The following is a 23,867-nucleotide window of genomic DNA, read 5'->3' on the forward strand; positions in this document are numbered from 1 at the left end:
AGCAGATGGCGGCACTAAAGCAGAATTTCCATAATTTTTTCTTGTTTTCTATTATTTAACTAAGAGATCTCGGACGTACCTTCAAAAACTATTATTTTAAGCGTTTTTTTTCATGAATGTCTACAAAATTATTTTTGCTTGAAGTACATATTTACTTAAGATTTTTTTTCTTTTTAATAAATATATCCTTGAACGAGTCGCATGGGATAAGCCTTAGAATATCTTCATGGCTTATTGGGTAATTATATTTTAGATTTACGATTGAAAGAGTAACGATTGTAAAAATAATCCCGCGAAACTGAAGCTGTCACTTTAGTAAAAACTTCATTCGCTTCTAAAATATACTCAAAACAAACTGGTATTGTCAAAAATATTGGTAATAACAGTAGACATGTTTCAAGCGCTGTAACGTTGCCAACGTAAATGGAAAAATAAAGGCAAGAAACAAAAAGAGAAAACTAAAACCACAGTTGTCGAGAGAAAAAATGATGAAAAATGGAAAACCACAATGGCAAATGAGGGTAAAATTAATTACCACGTGATATGGGAGTGGGATATAGTAAGAACTTATGTCGTCAACAAGGGACGCAGCATTCATATGTATATAACAAGATTCCAGGGCATCAAGATAAGCTGAGACGAGAGGGTGAAAATAATTTTCACTATGTCGAAATGCCAGAGATTCCAATAATGTGCAGCAATTAATGATTTCTTGTATTCTTGATAAAGGACATATCTATCGTGTTCCTTTAATTAAATTTAGACTTGTGGAACAATTAATACTGATTTGAAATATTTTCGTTGGAAATAATTACATTTGCTTTAAAAAATTTTAATTTTATTTTTAAAAAAATAAATTTTTCCTTAAAGACATCATAGATTTATATATACAGTGAACTCTCGCTACAACGATATCCGATACAACAGTGACTCCCTCTATTACAATAACGTAATTAATGTCATCCATCTCTCAATAGTACGATATTCTCTAAAGCAATAAACCCCTGTAAAAAGTTTTTTTTCCAAGTTTCAACCTTATTTCTCCACTTATTATTGGTATTCAAATAATGTCAAAAAATCTTATTTTATAATATTTTGCCTTTTTTTTTTCCCTCGGTCTTTTCTGTTAAGAGAAGTATTACTGCTAATTGTGTATTTATCTTATTTCTTTTCACCACAGTGAATGGCTTTTGTATTCAGATTTCAATACCCTATCCTTGATGTACATGGGCCACCCCAAAACCTTCCATTCTTAGAACTGCCTCCCTTATCTCTTAAGAAGTCACAGAAGTCACAGATGAGTCTTAAGAAGTCACAGTAACATTCCTATCTGATTTCATATTTAACCATAATTGCCACTGGGAAAATTAAATTTTTATAAAATATATAAATAGATTTATAGTTAATAGATATATAACATTAAAATTTAAAGAAACCTTATTGTGCCACCGATATAATAATATATCTCTCTACAGCAATATATCTATCGTTGTAGCAAGGTTTCACTGCATATATATATATATATATATATATATATATATATATATATATATATATATATATATATAAGTTCAAAATGAAGAATAAAACAAAGAAAAATTATAGACATATAAAAAAAAGGGGGTGGGAAATAATAAGTAAAAAATAACAAACAACATTTTATATAAAAAATTTAAAAAAAAGAAATGTTAATTAAAAAACCGGAAAAAAAGGATATAATCTTTTCTTCAGCCCACATGATTATATCCGCAAAACAGAGTGCTTTCTGATATTGTATCAATAAAGCCAAAGCAAAATATGTTAATACAATAGTGTGAGGAGCACTCAAAAAAAATTTATATATATATATATATATATATATATATATATATATATATATATATATATGCTTCTGAAGCTTGGACAATGGCAAAACTGGAGGAAAATTGTATCGCAATATTTGAGAGAAAGATTTTGCTGAGTATACTTGGTGTTGTAAATGAAAACAATAATTGGAGGACATTTAACTTTGACCTGTACAAGATTTATAAACAACCTGATATTATTAAATACATAAAAATAAATAGAATTGGATCACCCAAGTGATTCGAATGAGCGATGACAACACAATAAAAAAGATACTGCTTTTTAGACCTACTGGAAAAAGAAAGCGGGAAAGGCCACGGTTGAGATGGGCTAACTCAGTGGAGTCTGATTTTCTCGCAATTAATGAAAAGAATTGTAGATCGGTCGATCGGATCGATCGGCAGATAAATCGTATATGTATATATATATATATATGTATATTGTACTGGGAAAAAAAACACAGGAACAGCAAATCAAAAATTGTTTTATACAAAACTTAACAAAGTATATAGTACATTAATCAAATATATATATATATATATTTTTTTTTTGAACTACAAATTTCGGCACATTCTTTTACACAATTTACACATGATATATTTAGCATCACAACTCAGTTCCAAGCACAGCATCAAGTAAGCAGGCCTTGTAGAAAGGAGCAAAGTTTGTTGTTCTCTTTATCTCACTAAGTACCATTGGCCAGAACGCTTCTCCCCCACCGCCGCACACCTTTCTTGAAGTAGACATTATAGTCTTTAAATATTTTCTCATTGCTCTGCAAAAAGAGATAATGTCATGTAGTAATCGTAGTATATTATTCACTTGAGCTGCATAATGAGCTATTGGTGACAGTCTATCCCTGAAGATGACGCGAAGACCTGCTATCAGTATTTTATTCTCGGAACAGAGGGTTCGTTTTGGTAGACTGACGTCTTGCACGTGAAGTCAAGCACTTTATGGTAGAACAGTTTAACGAAGACCGATACCGGTTCCTTTGCAGGCTGATTAAAGTGGTCACCCACCCGCTCACTGACAGTGATACCAGTGATCGACAGGGAATCGTATCTACTATCACTGCGGAAAAAGCAGTGTATTTGATATGATATATCTTAAAAGATATTTCATAAATACTGCCTTTAATAAAAGCCCTATTAGAGTCGAAGGCAAAGTAAACACAATATATAAGACAGAGAATAAAAATAAACACGTCATTAAAGACTAATCGCAAAAAGAAATCAAGGTACAGACATCAAAGTATGCGGGGCTGTCCCCACCAGATTTGTGGAGGCTAGACATTCTGGCTAATTACTGTTTGCCTTAGATAGGTACTCTTCCAGACATTCGTCTGGAGCTGTGGCGGTGACTATGGTAACGATTGTTTCAAGTAGGGGTCTGGGGTCCCTCTTTGAAATGCTTTGGTGAGAGAAAAAAGAGCTTTTCATCGAAGCTACCCTCCCTAAACTGCCCTCTTCTTGTTTCCACAGCACCAGACTGCCGCAGACTTCGTGCAACACCTCTTAGAAAAGAGCAGGCCTCGGCACGGGTTACCATAAATATCCTTTAGTAGTCCAAACGTAATGACATATTTCGTATTTTCTACCACTGCGCAGCTTAGTACCCCGAACGCAATGACATCTTTCTTATTTTTCATCTACTGCGCAGTTAACTTCGTCACATCGGACTACTAAATTGATCCGTGCTGAGGCCTTCCTTCTTCTAGGAGGTGTTGCTTTGGGGCGGGAAGAGTACCTATCTTAAACAAACAGTAGCAGGAGTTTAGCGTTTTGATTAAGGGACAAGATGATGAAATACATTCTAACTTACCCGCACATTATACTATTAGGAGTTGCATAATTTAGTTCCGTTTTAGCAAACATAAAACTTCCTAAATAATCAAATAATTCCAAAACAATGTCTCCTATGCTTTGAAATAACATTTTGGCATTCTCAGGTTTCAAAAAACATTGCAGAAAAGCCATTAAACTGCCTTTCGGATAAGTATCTTCATCTTCTTCTGAAAATAAAAAAATAGGAACCAAATGAAATATAATATGAGAAAATAATACAGGCAGAGAATATATAGTAGCACTAGCGGTTAATACTTGTATTAAGACAAAAAAGTAGTATGTTTAAAAATTGATTTCCCAAGAACTACAGTTAACAAAGAAGGTTGCTAAGAAGAAAAAATATAATGAATGTGATTTTAGCTTTAACAAATAAAATAATTGGTAAAAAATATATAATGCAAATTACATTTCAGTGCTGCCATCTATGAAAAAAACACTTCAGCAATAATAATGATTGGAAAATTTAGGCAACAAAACTTTTAACAGGTAGAGAAGTTAATAAAAAACAATAAAAAAAAGTATTTAGATTGTAATATATATATATATATATATATATATATATATATATATATATATATATATATATATATATATATATATATATATATATATATATATATATATATATAACGTCGTTGCCGAGTGGAAGGATTAAAACAGGTCTTAGGCCGGGATGGAGGGGTACAAAATTTATTTATTAATTATTATTTATTTATTAATTATCATCGGTTATATGTTAGGGAAAATCTTGCAAAGTAAATCCGTAAAATGTTTCAATTTAGGGAAAGAGGGCAATCTTAGGAAATGTAATTGGTTTATCAAATAGGTTGAGCGTTTCCCACAGAGAGCAAAGGGGAAAATGTCCTGCTTTTAATTAAATGCATGCTTGAGCCAAAAATAGATTCAAGAACAGGATGTGGCTTTTAAAAGTGCGAGAAAGTATCTTGATTCGAATAATTAATTAGGATAACATAAAAGAAGCTTTTTATGTTATATATATATATATATATATATGGGTCATTCTCACGAAAACTGTCATTTTTCAGTTCATAAAATCCCAAAAAAGTAAAGTGAATAAAAAGCTCTGAAACTTTCTATATTAATAGAAATATGTAATGGCATTATAAAGAAAGTATATATCCTATAAATTATACTTAATATTTAAATTAATTAATTTTTTAAATAATTAATTTATAATTATTAATTTATAATAATTAATAATTAATTAATTAATTTAATAAATAAATTAATTAGTTTAATAAATCAATTTATTAATTTTTTAATTTATTTTTCAAATTAATTAATAAGTAAATTAATTATTTTCACTATTTAAAAAGTGAGGGACTGACACTAATAGTGAGGGAATGATATTTTATTTTAATACATGTTTTTATCTAAGTTACATCTACCTAAAGTTTGAAAATGATTACATACTAAGTATATCTAATATTAATTATAATTTAGCCTTATATATTTAATAGTTTTTACAGGTTTGGGAAATAAAATTGGCTGGCACGATTGAACAAAAAAAAATTTAATAATATACTCATCTTGAATCATTCCCTCACTTTATACACTAGTGAGGGAATGACGAATTCAATAAAATTTAAAAATAACAGTTAGGCTTTATTAATTTCTGAAGTCAATCGCATACAATTATATTCATACAAGAAAGCAACATATAATTATCCACTTTCTCGATGAAGTTGTATTTTATTTTACTCTAAAAAACGACATGAGGGAATGACAAATGTAAACAATTTTACCTGGTTTGATTCATTCATATTTATTCCACAGCAAAGCTTTTTTAAGTTGAAGATGGAAACATACTGCAATTTTGTTCTATGATGCCAGTTGTTAACTTCTGAAGTTTTTATTAAAATATTTTTATTCTAAGATGATTGCAGGTGATAAGAACATTGTTGTGAGGGAATGACGCGAAACACTGGGGACAAAGTTTAAAATAGTGCTGTGTTAATATTTTTATCAGAAATTAAATTTAAAATTTATTTTCTGAATTCTATATTTCAATATTCTCAAATAAAAAACACAAATTTGTAAAAAAAAAATTTTTATTTCTGAAACAATTTTTTTCTTTTTTTAAATCAGCAGTGGGGACAAGTGAGGGAATGACATATTGGTATATTTTTATTACCTAAAATTAATAAAAGATAAAAGTTGATAATTTTATTTTTATTCTTTTGTTAGCTTGCATTCTGAAGGACACTTTCCCTGAAAATTCTTTTTTCGTAAGTTGTGAAACAAACATAAAATATACTGGGGACATGAAAATGACTGTTTTTGTGAGAATGACCCATATATATATATATATATATATATATATATATATACAGGGTTATTCTAAAAAGATGGGCAAAATGTTAGGAAGTGATAATACACACCCAAGCAAACAATTTTTATCAAAGACTGCATGGTCGAAAACAAAACGCAAAGGTGCTGGCGAATATGGAAAGTTGTTTCATGCAAAAGTGAAAGCTCCATTCCTGTTGCGAATTACCGCTCTGCGAGTTGTTATTTGCATGATATGGGAAGAAGAAGAGCTCGTATACAAATTTTCACCACGATTCATACATAAAAAAGTTGCTGATTCGAGAGTGCATTGTCAATCGCTGTAGTAACGCATCTGAAGATGCTGCCCTTCTCTAATAAGGAAAAAGCCGATATGCATTTTGTCTATGTATTTAGTTCCAACAGAACGCAGCACCATCTCATTATGTTGGAGAAGTGCGAAGCTATCTGGACGTAACCTTTCCAAACCAATGGATTGGGCGAGGTGGTCCTATAGCTTGGCCACCGTGCTCGCCAGATCTTTCATGTATCGATTTCTTTTTATGGGGACAGCAGAATGCTCTTATGTAGGAGACTCACATTGAATCTGCAGAAGAACTTGTCGCCGAGCTTTCGGCCGCTGCAGGGGAAGTTCGCGATATGACTGGTGTGTTTCAGAATGTTCGCCAATCTTTTCTTTGTTGTTGTACTGCATGCATAGCCGATGCTGGCCGTTGTTTTGAACACTTATTGTAATCACATGTTATTAAATTTACTTTTATAACTTAATTTCATCGTTCTTTGTGTGTTTTTGCCTCATATAAGAATGTAACTTTTGACGACCTATAACGGTTTTGTGTTTTGTTCTCGACTATGCATTCTTTGATAAAAATTGTTTGCTTGGGTGTGTACTATCACTTCCTAAAATTTTGCCCATCTTTTTAGAATCACCCTGTATATATATATAAAAATCATAATCATTGTAAATTATATTACCAAGAGTAATCTTACCATCACCATCATCGTAACAATCTTCATCATCACCACAGAAATCTTTCTGTTGTTGCGATCTGTTTGTTTTAGTGGGAAACACTTTTTTCATACATGATATTAGCCCTGACAGACAATTGTCGAACTCCTTTTTTCTGTATAAGAAAAAAAAAGCAAATCAACTACCAAAACATTAATACTTTTTTTTGAAATCCTGTTAGAAAAAACACAAAACTATGTTTTTAAAACCTACAGTGCACAAAATAAAAAAGAAACCACCCTAAATAACCTTTGATCTAATGATCGGATCTTCACGTTCTCAATCTTTATGGTTCAAACGGGGTGACCTCAAATATACTAAATAATTAGTGCGGATGATATTTCAAGTTATGTAATTAGACACAAAATCGTACTTTCTCTAAATAAACATACCCTTTTTTCAACATATTCAGATTTTTGAGTCCCAAACTATAGGCGGTAGCAGCATTTCTTATTGAATTGAAAAATTTCAGATTTAAGCGTTCTTGACATTTTTTTGTACTTAACAAACTTTTGACAATATAGTAAAATCCAACACATTATTTTTTGAAACAAGTGGGAAATGAAAGAGTTACTTTATTACATTAGAACAGATAGAGCTTCATAATGTTTAGAACTTCTATGGAGTTTTCCTCACAACTTTAAAGCAATAAGAATATGACATTTGTGGTTTTGAATCAGTAATTTAAAACTAAACATTTCTCAGGTTTTAGATCTCTTAACAATTTTATTTCATTGCAGCTTAAGCTGATGAAGACTGATTTTGATTAATTTAACTCATTTTGATATCAAAAATCTCAAAGCAGACAAATGTATACTATTTTGTTTTATAACTGTTGTTGTACAGCCAACCCAATTTTGAGCTTACGACTACCAATGTTTAACTCCGCAGACTCGTAATTTTGAATCCAATGCAAAAGACAAGGGGACTCTTGCATCAAGTATTGGGAGAAATTTGCTTAGTGGAGTGTTTTTTTTATGGTACTAAACCGCATTTGCGTTACATGGAAAAGAAAACCACGAAAACCTCCCACGGTTAGATTTACAGCAAGGGAACTCTAACCCACCAGCTGTCTATCACTGAGGATATTTTACGTCAGCTCCGAGGCGAGATGGAATTCGTATCGGCCGACCATCGCTGGATTTGAACCCGGGGAACCTTATTGGGAGGCAAGCACTCTATCCCCTGGGTCACCACGGCTAAATGTACTTTATTGAACTGCCTTTCACAAACTGCTGGTTGCAGAACTGCATTGGTAAAATATTATCAGAAAAATTAAAAGATAATATGAAGTATATCGCCCTTTAAATTGTGATCTAGTGGCAGCTTTGTAGTAAAAAAAAACATTATCAGTTTATTTGTGAAAATGAAACAAAGCGATTTAAAAGTATGTTTGGAATTTTCCCCTCTCCATCTTACGATTCTTCGACAGTTGAGTTTAATCGAGAGGAGAGAGGCCTCTTAAAATTATTAGTGGACTGCTTGTGGTGTTACAATACATTCTCCTAATTAACGCACAGTCTGTTAAAAGCGATGAACTAGATCATTTATTTGAAAACGATAAGTTAAAAGCGATGAACTAGATCATTTATTTGAAAACGACAATAAATTAAGATGCGATGGGTGATCTAGTTACCACACTGATGTTTATCTGTTTAGTTCTTTGGTATGATGTTCTTTTTTGTTAACACTGTTATGTTCAAAATAGTTAAAAGTTGATAAGTTTTTAACGTTGGTATTGGCATCTTTTTTTTCAAAAAATAGAGTTGTGTTTTAATCAGTTCGAGTTCGTGTTTTAACACAGTCTAAGTCAGCGGCTCCCAATTTTTTTTTTCCATTGCAGAACTCTAAATGATTGCCCCCAAGGCTTAATGAATTTATTTTACTGGAAATTGTGAACTTCATAGATTAACGAAAGACAACTAATTATTTTAATAATATGTGATGATCTAAATTTCATTAATTGTTTTGAAAATATTTAGAGATTGAATGAAATTTTATCAATGTTAGTTCAAGTCAGACAGTTTAATTCGCAGGTTTGGAGCGGGGAAATATAGTCTTGCTCTTAATTTGAATTCAGTGCATGCATAAACTAAAAAAAAATTAATGAACTTAAACCATTAGAACGAATTCCATTAGAACGAAAAGAAATAGGTTGCTCGCACCTGAGCTAGGGAGTTTAGATGCGACCTTATTTTTTGTCAGAATTATGATTTTTAATGCGATTAGTAGCTTTGATTATTATTTTTTAATCCATTTATTCTTTCTGAATCTCTTTCTCTATCAAAATCAAAAGTAAATGAATTTATAAGTGCAAATTTATTAAAAATAATAATTAAAAAAAAGACTTTGTAGAAATGGAAACTGGCAGTTTAGAGCATTAATCCAGAGCAAACAGGTTATGATTTAAATAATTTGGAGAAAAATGTAAAACCAATGCTTACGTTTCCAAGTCGACAGATTGCGATCCAACCCACAGGAGTAGAGGTGCAGATTTCATGATATCAGCAAGACATCTTTGCATTTTTATTACAGTGCAAGCAGAAATACTTTTTGTCCCTGCATTCATCTTTTCATTAAACACAGCATCTGCAATACTATATCCCCGCTTGGCTTTACACATTCCTCAAATTAAAAAAATTAATAAACACATGAATCTATTTAATTATATTAAATAGATTACATATTTGTATACAAAAAACTATTTTTATAAATGCTCAATAGTAGTGCAGTCAGTAAATAAATTAAAATGCATCATCCAAAAACAGGACATCCAAATACTTAAAAAAAAAAAAAAATTGATTCATCAGAAAATTTTTATGTACCTTCCTCATAGTAAATGGTAAGAGAAGGTAGTTATAACCCAAAGAAAACGTAACTCTTGCGTTTGGTCTTAGCAAAGGAAACATGGTTACAAAACAATTATTATTATGTTATTAAGATTAATTTTTCCATTAACCTTTTGACGCAAATGGGACACCCGTTTCCTTTATATATATATATATATATATTGAAGCTCCAATTACAAAATTATATGTTGACGTTTTTTAATTATAAGAAACAGTTTAATAATTACTTAAAAAATCTTTTAGATTATCAGAATAACATTTGTAATAAAATTTTAAAAAAAGCAGTTAGAAATTTTTTTTCTATTCATATTCAAAAATTTCTCAATAAATTATTTTATAAATTAAAGAAATTCCAATGATAAATAACTATTTCTCTTTAGGTAAATAACTATTTCTTAATAATAATAACTAACTATTAACCACAATAAATAACTATTTCTTACAGTTCTTTAGAACTGTAAATTTGAATAAATTACAGTGTGAAAATAAATCGTGTACAACTGCTTTGTGTTTGCAACAGCACCTTTGTACACTTTTCAAGCACTCAAAAAATATTTTTAAGCACTTTAAAAAATATCATAATTAGGCAGGGTTGGAAAGTCTTTGACAATTGACAGTTTTATCTTGTTTTAATCGTCATGTCAAAATAAAAAACTTATGGCATTGTTTTTGACAATTGACAAAAATCATGAAATTCTGAATTATGAAGTGGCGTTTACATACGTTACAAACTGACAATACGCCGAAATCGATTGGGGTTGAATTAATTGAGAAAAAGTTGAATAGAACAATGTGAATTCTTCTTTTTGCATAATTCGCAGCGAAAACAAACATGGTAAATGAAAAATACCATTTTGAAAAAGGGAAAATTAAGCACTTTTTAAAATTACCCAATGAAAAAAGCACCTTTAAGGGCTTTCAAAAAACAAAAATCAAAAATAAGCACCTTTAAGCACTTTTTAAAAGCGTTGATTTTTAAAACAGATTTTTTTCGGCCATCCCATTTTATTCAGTTTTTTTAAAGATTTATTTGCATAACATTCTACAAAAAGCATTTTCTACATTTATTTGAAAATTTCGAAAATACTAAAAACATTTTTAGTACAATTTTCTACGACTGATTTATGATTTATTTGTGACTCGATAAACCGAAGTTTACTCAATTTACATCCATTATGTATTTTTTTTTTAATTAAGCTTTTTCTTTCAAGAAATAAATTTTTGTTTTTTAAGTAAAATATCGTCCTTTTTCATTTAGAGTTTCGGTAAATTTTAGAGTTATATCGGACGTTAAGTGTTATGAACATTTTAAAATTTTTGATCGTTTCTCTATTTATTGACATTACAGTTATTATTTATTTTGTTAAGTTGCCGTAAGTAATAATTTAATTAGAATTAAAATATTAATATACGTTAAATATTTATTAAAATTCATTTTGTTAGGTTGTCTTCAGAAATAACAAAGTATTATGTTGAATAGCTAGTTATATGTTAAGTTTTTATTTAATATAAATTTGTATTTTTATAGAAATAAAAACTTAGTCATGAAGAAATAATTTACATTTTTACAGGGTTTGTTGATTTAAATCAAATGATTTTCTTTAAAAAAAATCATTGATTTAAATCAAATGATTTTTTTATATATATATATATTGATTTTAAAAGTTAAAAAACAGTGTTTTAAATTATTAATACTTTTATTAATTTCTTTTCTTAGTTTTAAAATTTATTTTAAACAAGTTGCTACATTAATTAATTTTACTTAATGAAATTACTTTCTTGGTGTGTGACAAATTCCAACACAATTGAAATTACATTTTTAAATATCTTTTGATTCTTGAGATTGAAAGTACAGATTAAATTAAAAATTTAATGCTGTCTTAATATAGACTTGTATAGCCGTAGAAAGTAATTAATAAATATGAATTTTTTTAAAAAAATGCCAATAATGTTAATCAAAATTCTAACTTATGATTGAAAAACCATGGAATTAAAATATGCATCATATTTAATTGGTGGAAAATGTATATTTCTAAAGCTTGAAGTTATATTAAAAAGAAATTACCCTAATATGCCAAAAATAGAGAGAAAAAAAAAAGGGCTGATGAATTCAGATATTTTTTTCCTGATATAGTGTCATTCTTCCCTTTCAAAGTCTATTTGAAGCAATAAGGTTATTATCCGGTAACTGGTATTTTTTTCTCATAATATATTTACAGTATCTTTCACATTATCAGATTTTCTATAAAGAAATTGTGAAAAAAAATTCCAATGAGTACATACTTTTTTTTAGCTTAACTTATCTATTTTTATCTTATTATAGAATTAAAAGTGAATATTTTTATATAAAAATATATAGATTAAGTATTTATTTATTTTTTGATGAATGGCTACATTTATAAACACAATCTGTTACATTTATTTCGTCATTTTAAAACTCAAGAGAAAAAAAAAAGAAATCACAATTTTAAATCAAAATTATGATTTGCTAATTGAAACTTTGTTTTAATAGTCCTATTTCATCTATTCTTTAAATTTCAATCATGCATTTGTTTCAAAATGGTTGCTATACATTCAAAGCTATGTATTATAATGAAAAATTATTTTAGTAAGTTAGAGCTTCTAAAATATTCTTATAATACAGTTTTAATATTAATTTAATTTTGATTAAACATTTATAAGTTTTTTTAATCATAAATTAAAGTTTTTACAGTGTATTTGAATAATAATAAAAAAAATCTGATTTAAATTTTAAAAAATCCGATTTTAATGAAAAAATCAGATTTTTTTTTAATTAAAAAGATCAGGAACCCTGCATTATTATATATTTACTTATTTTAATTATATGCAAGAAAGGCTAAATAAATAAATAAATAAATAAATATATATATATATATATATATATATATATATATATATATATATATATATATATATATATATATATATATATATATATATATACACGCAGCGTTGCACAACAAAGACTGACTTATACTAGAAATTCTAAAAAAAAATAATAAAATAGTTTTGAAGGAATAATAAACAGTTAATTAAGAATTCCGGGACTTTTCCCTTCAAGACAATTTCTCGTGGGCCGCTGCCCGGAAGTTGCCAAGACTTGGCGAAGATCTAGTGGCCAAAATTTTGCCACAGATCACGATACGGATATCTCTGCGAAATTTTTTACAGTAAGTCCAAACCGGTCTGTGCTGATTGATAGTGATTATCAGAATATGTCAATTGTTATCAGAATAAAAATTATATTACAACATATTACATAAAATATTAAATAAAGTTTCTGAAATATAAAAAAGTAACTTACCGAATAGTGCGATTAGAAATAAAAAGTAGAGTTTCATTCTAAAAATGTTCACTTCGATAAAACTTTTCGCACTCAAAAGCAAAATTCAAATTAAGTGATTTCGCACACACAGAAGCAAAATAAAATTAAGCATGTTAGTAATAATCATTAATAATCGACACAGATTTCGCCTGTTTTTTACGGTTTATTCTATTTAAGGCATTCAAAACCTCAAGAATGATAAGAGCAAAAAATATCGTCTGAAAAAAAAAATTATCCGAACAGACGAGAAGTTAACTCTTCAAACGACCTCAAGGATACGATGCTTTGTTTTGAATCCGTTCCAAGTTTCACTTTCCTAAGGTTTACGCAGACGATTGCATCACGTGGTTGATGATTCAATGTCATAATTTGTTTCCAAGTGTCTGATTCTGCTGTAGAACTCTTATCAATGACTTCCTACCGATTTCATTGCACGTAACTTAAAAACTTGTTTATTCTATTTAACAGTGTTTCAATGTTAAATTTAGCTTCGAGTAACCTATATTCAAGGGGCAAAACATTAATGTAAAATCCATGTTTCAATATTTTTTTCACTAAAGATTCATCGAACTAAAAATTCGAACGATGAATATCCGCCATTTAAACTTTCAAATAAGTTTAGAAATTTAAAAATATATAAAATTTAATCATTTATAACTCCAAACATTATATGAAATTCTTTACGATTTTTATACTTTGTATGCATTTTATTATTACTATTATTATTAGGCTTGTGAGAGTTAATATCTTTAAAAAAAATATTTTAAAGGAGAGAAAATTAAACTTATTGAGTTGTTATGCCATCTTCAGTCAGAACAAGAATTTATGTTAAAAACCAAAGTAAGTATTAAGTTGAAAAAAATTGAAAGTTAAAGTTTTAATAAAGAAAGAAAGGCTGTGAAATGTGATTGTTAAGTGACGCCAGAGGAAAAAATTGTAGCAGTAGTAGTAGTAGATGTTTGTAACTGCAGCGATGAACCATCGCCGCATCTCTCAATAAAATTGTTTTGTTTGAAAAAAGGAAGAAAGCTATTGTAAGTGCATGAAGTACCTACTTTCCATGCAGAAACATTGATTGATCGACCCTTGCTGGTCCATGTAATTCTTTCATACAAATTAAATATTAAGTTTATTGTTACAGTCCTCTTTTCGTAATTTAGAATATTTCAAACACACTGACTCGATTCAGAAGTAATCGAAACGCATACAATGGTCCACGCCTAGCCGGAACTTTGAACAAATAAAAATGGATATTAAAACAGCGAATCGCCAGTGTGGAGCTTTGAAAGCTAAATTAACAAATTTAGAACATTATGTTACGTCAATTAAAGCAATGTCTGCGGTGGAGGAGAAACCAACGCTCATTGAATTAAATCATAAACTAGATAATCTCAAGAAATTTGAAACTGATTTGGAAAATCTACGGCTACAATACTACAAAATTGCAAAAGATGAAGATATAGAAGAGATCGATTCATCCCTGTTGGAGATTGAAGAAAGAATAAACAAAACACAGATAAGTCTTCTTTTATTAATTCAAAGTGTATCGAATTGTACTGGTATAAAAGATAAAAACATTAATGAAGATAAACCAAAACTATTTAATTCTTCTTTACCTACTATTCCTTTACCTATGTTTAATGGTGATTATGAAGAATTTAATAACTTTAAGTTAGCTTTTGAAAACTTAATCAATTGTCATACTTATTTATCAGATGCACAAAAGTTATTTTATTTACGCTCATGTTTACAAGGTAAAGCAAAACAAATTGAAACCAGTAAAGATACTTATGTTTCATTAATGAAAGCTTTAACTGAACGATTTGAAAATAAACGTGTTTTAATTGATACACATATAAACAATATAATTAATTATCCTTCTATGATTAATGAAAATGCAAAGAGTTTACGGGATGTTTTAGACAGTGTAAACAAAAATATCAGATCTTTGAAATTGCTTAATTTTGAAAGAAATAGCCTTTCGGATGCATTGTTTATAAATATAATAATTCCGAAATTAGATAAAAATACCAGAATCCAATTTGAACTAACGTTAGAAACACAAGATATCCCGTCTTTAGACGATTTGTTGTTATTTATGGAAAAAAGAAGTCATGTTTTGGATTCTATCAATAGAAATGTACAAGCGAAAACCTCTAACCCTATGAATAAACTTTCTAGTAATTCATTTCAACGATCAAAAAGCGCATTACTTAATTCTCAACCTAATGCATGTGTTATATGTAAAGATATTTCCCACTCTATTTATCAATGCTCCATTTTTAAAAGTTATAGTGTTTCAGAAAGATATGAACTTGTAAAGAATAATAAATTATGCATAAATTGTCTTCGCCCAAATCATACTGTAGCTTTTTGCAAAACGAAAACAAAATGTTTCTGTAAAAAATCTCACCATTCAATGCTTCACCGGGATAATAATTATTTCACTTCGCCCACTCAATCTACGATTCCTGATGTGAAGGTCGCTCCCCCCTCTACCCCTCCTTCATCAAATATCGAAACCGCAAGCTCGCCGCTTCTCACATCTGGAAATTCAAACTTTGTTTTGATTAATACTGCTATAATTTACATCCAAGATTCGCATAATAAAAAAATACCCTTGAGAGCTGTTCTCGATTCTGCAGCCCAATCGAATTTTATTTGTAGTGAAGCAGCAAATATTCTAGGAATAAAAAAGGAAAAAATGAATATTCCGATTAGCGGATTAAATGACAGTTCATTCAGCGTTAAATCTTATATGACCACTCGTTTATCTAATTTAAACGATGATTTCAAACGCTGTGTGGATTTATTAATTGTTCCAAAAATAACTGGACTAACCCCTTCTAGAACTCTAAATCTTTCTGATTTGAAACTTCCCTCTAACGTAACATTAGCTGATCCTCATTTCTATGAACCAAATAAAGTACAGATATTATTGGGAGCTGAATTATTTTTCCATTTTTTAAAAGAAGGAAAGATTTGTTTAAAAACTAACAACTTAATTTTACAGAACACTTGTTTTGGTTACATTGTCTCAGGAAGTATTGATTATTCAAAAGCGGAAACAAATCTATTTTCAAGTAATCTTTGTTTTTTGACTTTGGAAGATATAAATAATTCAATTAAAAAATTCTGGGAAATAGAAGCGATTGAGGAAAAGAAAACAATCAGTGATGAATTGGCTTTTTGCAACAAACAATTTAAAGAAACACATTATCGAAAGGATGACGGACGATATGTTGTTCAAATGCCGTTAAATTCTGATAATGTAGAATTAGGTGATTCTAAAGCTTTGGCATCCTTGCGGTTAGAACAATTATGGAGAAAATTAGAAAAAAATCCTAATATGCAAAAACTTTATTCTGATTTTATGCAAGAATACGAAGATTTAGGCCACATGGTTGAAGTAACATCGGAAGATAATTTGAATTTGGATTTTGTACTTCCTCATCATGGTATTTACAGACCGGAAAACTCGAGTACTACTCTCCGCGTCGTTTTTAATGCTAGTGCTAAATCTACAAATCAAAAATCATTGAATGACTTTTTGCTTAAAGGAGGTATCATACAAGATGATTTATTTTCTATTATGCTCAGGTTTCGAAAGCATTCTTATGCTTTTTCCGTGGACATAAAGAAAATGTTCCGTCAGATAGAAATTAACCCATCACAGACTCACTTGCAGAAAATTCTTTGGAAGAAAGGAAAGGACGAACCAGTTCGTGTTTATGAATTGAAAACGATTACATACGGAACTACTTGTGCTCCTTATCTTGCTCAAAAAACTCTCCAACAAATTGGCATCGATGAAAAAAGCAAATTTCCTCTTGCAGCTTCTGCAATACAAGATTTTTATATGGATGATTGCCTATCGGGATCATCTAATCTACAAGAAGCTAAAGATATTCAACGAGAATTGACACTAATGCTATCTTGCGGTGGAATGGAGCTCCACAAGTGGTGTTCAAATCATCGGGATCTGCAACTTGGGGATACGGAAATGTATCCATTTGATGATACACCAGAAGAAAAAAGTGTGAAGACTCTTGGAATGCAGTGGTTCACTTCTAGCGACACCTTTGCTTACAAAGTTTCTGTGAATCCAAACCCATCCTATACGAAAAGATCTGTTTTGTCCGAGATAGCTCGCATTTTCGACCCACTAGGATTGGTTGGCCCTGTGATTTCAAAGGCAAAGATCTTCCTTCAACAACTGTGGTTGCTGAAAATTGATTGGCCTGATCCACTACCTCAATCCGCTGCTCAAGAATGGCATAAATTTGTATCAGCTCTTCCTCTACTCGAAAAGCTCAAGATTCCTCGTCATGTCATCATAAACAAAGCAAATCAGATCTTTATTCATGGATTTGCAGACGCATCCGAATCTGCGTATGGAGCTGTTGTTTACCTCCAAAGTATCTCTCTAAATGGTTCTATCTGCAGCCGCCTTCTATGCAGTAAGTCAAGAGTTTGCCCATTAAAGACAATGACTATTCCTCGACTCGAGCTTTCAGCTTGCCTTCTGTTAGCTCAACTTGTTCGAAAATCTTTAACTGCTCTAAAGTTAGAGATAAACGGAGTGATGCTGTTTACTGATTCCACTATAGCGTTAGCATGGATCAGGAGCTCTCCTCATTTATTAAAGACCTTTGTGAGTAACAGGGTTACTCAAATTCAGCATCTTACAGACACCTTTCAATGGAATCATATTTCATCTCAGAACAATCCTGCAGATGCCATTTCTCGAGGACTTTCTGTTCAAGAAATATTAGTGAATGATTTGTGGTGGAACGGTCCATCCCATTTGACTCAAAAAACTGACTTTCCACAACAAACAGCTGAGAGTGTGGCAGATACTCTCTATTTGCGTGAACTCAAATCTCCTAAAGACATTAATTTGAAAAAGTGCACTGCTCCTGATCCTAATGACATTCAATCTGTTTCTCTAATTACCACCAATAATAGATCCTTTTTAGAACAAATTCTTAACCTTTCTAACAGTTTTGTTAAACTAATTCGAATTTTATTCTTTATTTTTAGATTTATTCGTAATTGTCATAATCCAATATCTAAAAATAAGGGGTTCTTGACCATTGAAGAGAACAAGCATGCAGAAAATTGGTTTCTGCTTTCATTGCAGTCAGGTGAGTTCCAAGAGGAATTTAAAAGGCTCAAACAAGGTGAACAAGTTCCATCTAGGAGTAAGTTATCTTGTTTAAATGTATTCTTGGATGAAAATTCTCTAATTCGTGTTGGTGGCAGACTTAGAAACTCTGATTTATCGAATAATAGTAAATTTCCCATTGTGCTGCCCAGCAAGCATAAATTAACTGATGTAATTTTGAATCATTATCATTTGAAGTATTTTCATTTGGGTGCAAAAGCACTCTTGTTTCAAGTGCGACAGAAATTCTGGCCGCTTAACGGCAGAAATAATTGTCGTAAAATTGTTCATTCTTGTGTGATTTGCTTTAAAAATAAGCCTGTAAGTGTTCAACAAATAATGGCCGATCTACCAAGGGAACGTGTCACTCCTAATTTTGTCTTTAATGTGACAGGGGTTGACTTTTGTGGCCCCTTTCTAGTAAAATTTAAGAATCAGCGTAAAGGAGTGTTAAATAAGATTTACGTAGCTGTTTTTATTTGCTTATGCTCAAAGGCTATACATCTTGATTTTGTTTCAGACTTAACCACTCAAGGATTTATAGCTTGTTTGAAACGTTTCTTTGGTAGACGAGGCAAGTGTTCGAAAATCATGTCTGACAATGGAAAGACATTTGTTGGAGCAAATGTGGAGATTAAAAAACTTTTGAAGCTTGTCACTTCCCGCGATGAAAACTTGTCTAACTTTCTCTCAAACGAGAATATTGTATGGGAATTTATACCCCCAAAATCACCTAATTTTGGGGGCCTTTGGGAAGCTGGGGTGAAGGCTTTTAAATTTCATTTCAAACGAGTGATAGGTGGCCAAAAATTGACACTTGAAGAATTTGTAACTATTCTAGCTGAAATAGAAGGAGTATTGAACTCCCGGCCCCTCATTCCATTGTCAGCAAACTTTGATGATTTTCGAACATTAAGTCCAGGTCACTTCATAATTGGGAGACCAATAAATGGCCTTCAAGAACCACTACTTAGTGATATCAAGGAAACTCATTTGTCCAAATGGCAAAGGGTAACTAAATTTAGTCAACAAATTTGGCAATTGTGGAAGAAAGATTACTTGAATAATTTGCAGAGTCGAACCAAATGGAAATTTAGTAAGGACGATGTAAAACAAGGTACTCTTGTTTTAATGAAAAATGAGCAACTTCCTGCCACACAGTGGTCAGTTGGAAGAATAGTGGAAATATTTCAAAGTAGGGATGGAAAAATAAGAATTGTAAATGTACGTATGCCTAATGGTAAAATTTTCAAGAGAAATGTCAGGGACATTTGTATATTACCTCTTGAATGAAAAAAAAATTGTTTTTCTTATGTGTATTCTTTTTAGGAGAAATTATTTGAGTGAATTAATTTTGTTTATAATTATATGTATATTAATCAGCACATGTTATCCTATTGTATTTGTTCTCAATTTGTAATCATAGCAGAATTTAGTTGTTCATTATTTTTTATGATTCTAATAGTATTCATATGTTCTATGTATTCTTTTGTTAGCTATATTGTTTATTGAAATTATGTAATTGAATTTCAATCGGGGGGAATGTTAAGTGACGCCAGAGGGCGTATGGGCCAGAGGAAAAAATTGTAGCAGTAGTAGTAGTAGTAGATGTTTGTAACTGCAGCGATGAACCATCGCCGCATCTCTCAATAAAATTGTTTTGTTTGAAAAAAGGAAGAAAGCTATTGTAAGTGCATGAAGTACCTACTTTCCATGCAGAAACATTGATTGATCGACCCTTGCTGGTCCATGTAATTCTTTCATACAAATTAAATATTAAGTTTATTGTTACAGTCCTCTTTTCGTAATTTAGAATATTTCAAACACACTGACTCGATTCAGAAGTAATCGAAACGCATACAGTGATCGTTAATTAATGGTTAGTGGAAGTGCAAAGATAACCAGCGAAGGTTCTTGTAGGCCAAGAAGAAATTAGTAAATTAAAGGTAAAAGAGGTCAGAAAATTTAAGATATTAATCAAAAGAGGATAGGTGCATTAACTGAAATTACATCTCAGTATCTGAAGGTAAATTACGAAAAAAAAACATTGTTACCATTTTACAATGGCACTGTTTATTTTAAGCATAGCATACCCCTAAGACACCACTTTTATATGGCGAGGGGGGGGGGAATTACGCACTCATACATAAAGTGTAATTTTTTCAGAGAATGTAATTTTTTTTATTCTCTGAAAAAAAGTTTCAGAGTATGCACGAAATTAACTTTTTTTCTTTAATTTTCTTCTTTTATTTCCTTTTTTTTAAAATTTTATTCAAATTTTTTTTATTTTATTTGAATTTTATGTGTTTCTAAAAAAATAAAAAAAAATAGTTGGGCAAGGTTTTGCGGCTTTTCACTTGCACCCGTCAAACCGAAAAGTATCTTAATTATTTAAATTGGCGAGCTTTTAAATGAACGCTTTATTTTTTAAGGAAACCTTTATTAAACATGAGAATCTGAGACGGGATGAAAAATCAAATAATGATAATGATTAATTGAGCGAACCGGGTTCGAATCCCAGTCGATATGAATTCCGCATCCGGCTTGCACCAACGACAGTGCTGACGTGAAATATTCTCAGTGGTACACTGATCATGGGTTAGAGTCCCTTTGCTGTCAGGCTAACCGTGGGAGGTTCTCGTGGTCATCCTCCCCATGTAACGCAAATGCGGGTTAGTTCCATCAAAAAGTCCTCCACGAAGGCAGATTTCTCCCAATACTCGATCCAGGAGTTCCCTTGTCTTCTGTATTGGGTTCAAATTTACAAGGCTACGGAGTTGAACATTAGTAGTCGTAAACCCATAAAATTGGGTCAGCTGTTCAACGACGGTTATAAAATAAAGTAAAATGATTAATTGAGGAACTGTGAAGGCTCAAGGGATAGAGCGTTCGCCTTTCAATGAGGTGAACCGGGTTCGGTTCTTGGCGATGGATGGTCGAAAGTAAATCGGCACCCGGCTTGCACCGACCACATTGCTGACGTGAAATATCTTCACAGGTAGACGGATCATGGGTTGGAGTCCCCTTGCCGTAAGGCTAACCGTGGGAGGTTTTCGTGGTTTTCCTCTTCATGTAACGTGAAAGCACGTTAGTTCCATCAAAGAGTCTTCCATGAAGGCGCGTTCGCCTTCCAATGAGGTGAACTGGATTCGAATCCCAGCGATGGCTGCTCGATATGAATTCCGCATCCGGCTTGCACCGACCACTGTTCCGACGTAAAATATATTCAGAGGCAGACGGATCATGGGTTAGAGTCCTCTTCCCGCCAGGCTAACCGTATGAGGTTTTCGTGGTTTTCCTCTTCATGTAACGCGAAAGCGCGTTAGTTCCATCAAAGAGTCTTCCATGAAGGCGCGTTCGCCTTCCAATGAGGTGAACTGGATTCGAATCCCAGCGATGGCTGCTCGATACGAATTCCGCATCCGGCTTGCACCGACTATAATATTGCACCGATGTAAAATATTCTCAGTGGTAGACGGATCATAGGTTAGATTTTCCTTGCCATCCCGTTAACCGTGAGAGGTTTACATCCTCTTGCAAATGTTAGTTCGATCTATTAAAAAAGCCCTCAACGAATGCAAACTTTTTCCAATAATTGATCCAAGAGTTCCCTTGTCTTCTGGATTGGGCTCAAAATTACAAGGTTACAGAGTTAAACATTGGTAGTCGTAAACCCTAATTTGGGTCGGCTATTCAACGACGGTTATAAAATAAAATAAAATGATTAATTGAATTTTAATTTTTAAGGTTTTACAGATCTAATTTTGAGGGATAGTATATCTTTTCTTATAAACCGTAAAAATTCATCAGTTTTGCCTGATTTTTAAAATGTAAATTTAGGTGTTCCTAACTCGTTCTTGAACTAAATCCAAATATACCTCTTATTGTATACTAAATTGTATATTCTTCTACTTTTTATATTTTTTATAATTTTGTGGAGTTTTTTGCATTCTAATTCTAAGGCTTATACAGATCTAATTTTCGAGGATATTATATCATTTTCTTATAAACCGCTTTTGATGAAACTGGTCATGGTGGATTTTATGTCTCATGGCCTGTCCTGACTGATATTATAATTATTTCACTACGCACACCCATTCAAAATTTATTTCACCTACAAAGTTGTATGGATAAAAAATACTTTTGCATAATGAACTCTACAAATACAACTGAATAAAAGCTTGTTTTTTATAATTATGATCCAGTTTCCATCTTCAATTGTCATTTTCATTATCCCATTTTCATCACAATCTTCAATTAGTCAATTATACCATACAACCGCACCCAATACATACCGCTTCCTTTTTCGTTACTATAGTCATCATTACAGAATTGAAAAAGATAATAAATAGTCGATCACTTTAGGAATACAAAATTTCTCGAATCATTTAATTTTTTCTTTACACTTCGATTTTAGATTTTTTTAAAAATTTTATATTTTGCATTAGCAGTAAGTCGATGAATTTCTAAGCAGATGCATGCAAAACATAAAGCATCCTCTAAAATATGCTCTCAAGCTGTTCGGTGTGCAGTAGTAGTAGTTCGTATACATCGCACTAGAGCTGCATAATGGGCTATTGGCGACGGTCTGGGAAACATCCATGAGGATGATCCGAAGACATGGCAACACAATTTTGATTCTCTGCAGCTCCTCCCCGCTTCGGTAGCCCAGCGACCTGCACGCGAAGTCGAGCACTTTACGGTAGAACAGTTTAACGAGGACCAATACTGCACACCCTCGGTCTTTAATCCGAGTGGTCATCCACCCGCACACTGACCGCAGCCAGTGATGTTTGACTTCGATGATCTGCTGGGAACCGTGTCTTAACGATCAGTCCACTGCAGGACCTGTTCCGTGTGCAACGGTAATTGGAAATCCGAAACCGAGCCGTCATCTCGTCCCAATAATGGCGGCCATTAAGAGGTGATAAAATTAAGAATTCTGTTTAACAGTTCTTTTACATAGACTCGTGTTCAAAGGGTTGTACATAAATTCTAAGAGAAACACTCGGAGGAGAAAAAGGCTTTTTTCAACTTTTAAAGCAAACGGATTCTGAGGCATTTCTCATCCCCGAAATACAGGGTGTTTTTAAAACCCCAGACCCATTTTGATGTTTAATAACTCATAAAATAATAAAGATAGATTAAAATTAATAACATAAATGGTTAGATAGACTCAAAAAGCTTCATGACCCTTGTCAATGAACTTCCACGTGTGCCCCCTTCGTCGCACGGAGAATATCAAGTCGATAGTCAGGTAGCGGCAAGCATGTCGGCATCCACAGAGGCTATTGCGGTTGTAATTCTGGCTTTTAGGTCATCAATGTTCGACACGATCCTCATGTAAACATTGTCCTTTATAAATCCCCAAAGAAAAAAGTCCAGCGGTGTTACATCAGGTGATCTGGGTGGCCAAGGAATTGGACCTCCTAGCCCAATCCATCTTCCTGTCTCATCAGTCGTCAGTCTTATCAGTCGTATGCTTAGACATGTT

General features: G+C 31.7%; 2 protein-coding genes across 2 annotated transcripts; one reads left to right on the plus strand and one right to left on the minus strand.

Annotated features, from left to right (window-relative positions):
- Positions 1 to 2,313: 2,313 nt before the first annotated feature.
- LOC107449262 (uncharacterized) lies at positions 2,314 to 13,552 on the minus strand. Its single transcript, XM_043052406.3, has 5 exons — positions 13,186 to 13,552; positions 9,456 to 9,636; positions 6,993 to 7,126; positions 3,670 to 3,859; positions 2,314 to 2,620 (listed from the first exon to the last, which is right to left on the minus strand). Exons 1-5 carry the CDS (start codon positions 13,220 to 13,222, stop codon positions 2,452 to 2,454), a joined length of 711 nt encoding a protein of 236 aa, XP_042908340.2. The 5' UTR covers positions 13,223 to 13,552; the 3' UTR covers positions 2,314 to 2,451.
- A 900-nt stretch (positions 13,553 to 14,452) lies between these two features.
- Positions 14,453 to 19,666, plus strand: LOC147802457 (uncharacterized). Its single transcript, XM_087152704.1, has 2 exons — positions 14,453 to 15,133; positions 16,220 to 19,666. The coding sequence occupies exons 1-2, from the start codon at positions 14,453 to 14,455 to the stop codon at positions 19,664 to 19,666; spliced, it is 4,128 nt and encodes a 1,375-aa protein (XP_087008830.1).
- Positions 19,667 to 23,867: the final 4,201 nt, after the last annotated feature.

The sequence above is a fragment of the Parasteatoda tepidariorum genome, chromosome 10 (genome assembly GCF_982258835.1).
Source record: "Parasteatoda tepidariorum strain Cologne lab strain chromosome 10, Ptep-v5.0, whole genome shotgun sequence".
NCBI lineage: Eukaryota > Metazoa > Arthropoda > Arachnida > Araneae > Theridiidae > Parasteatoda > Parasteatoda tepidariorum.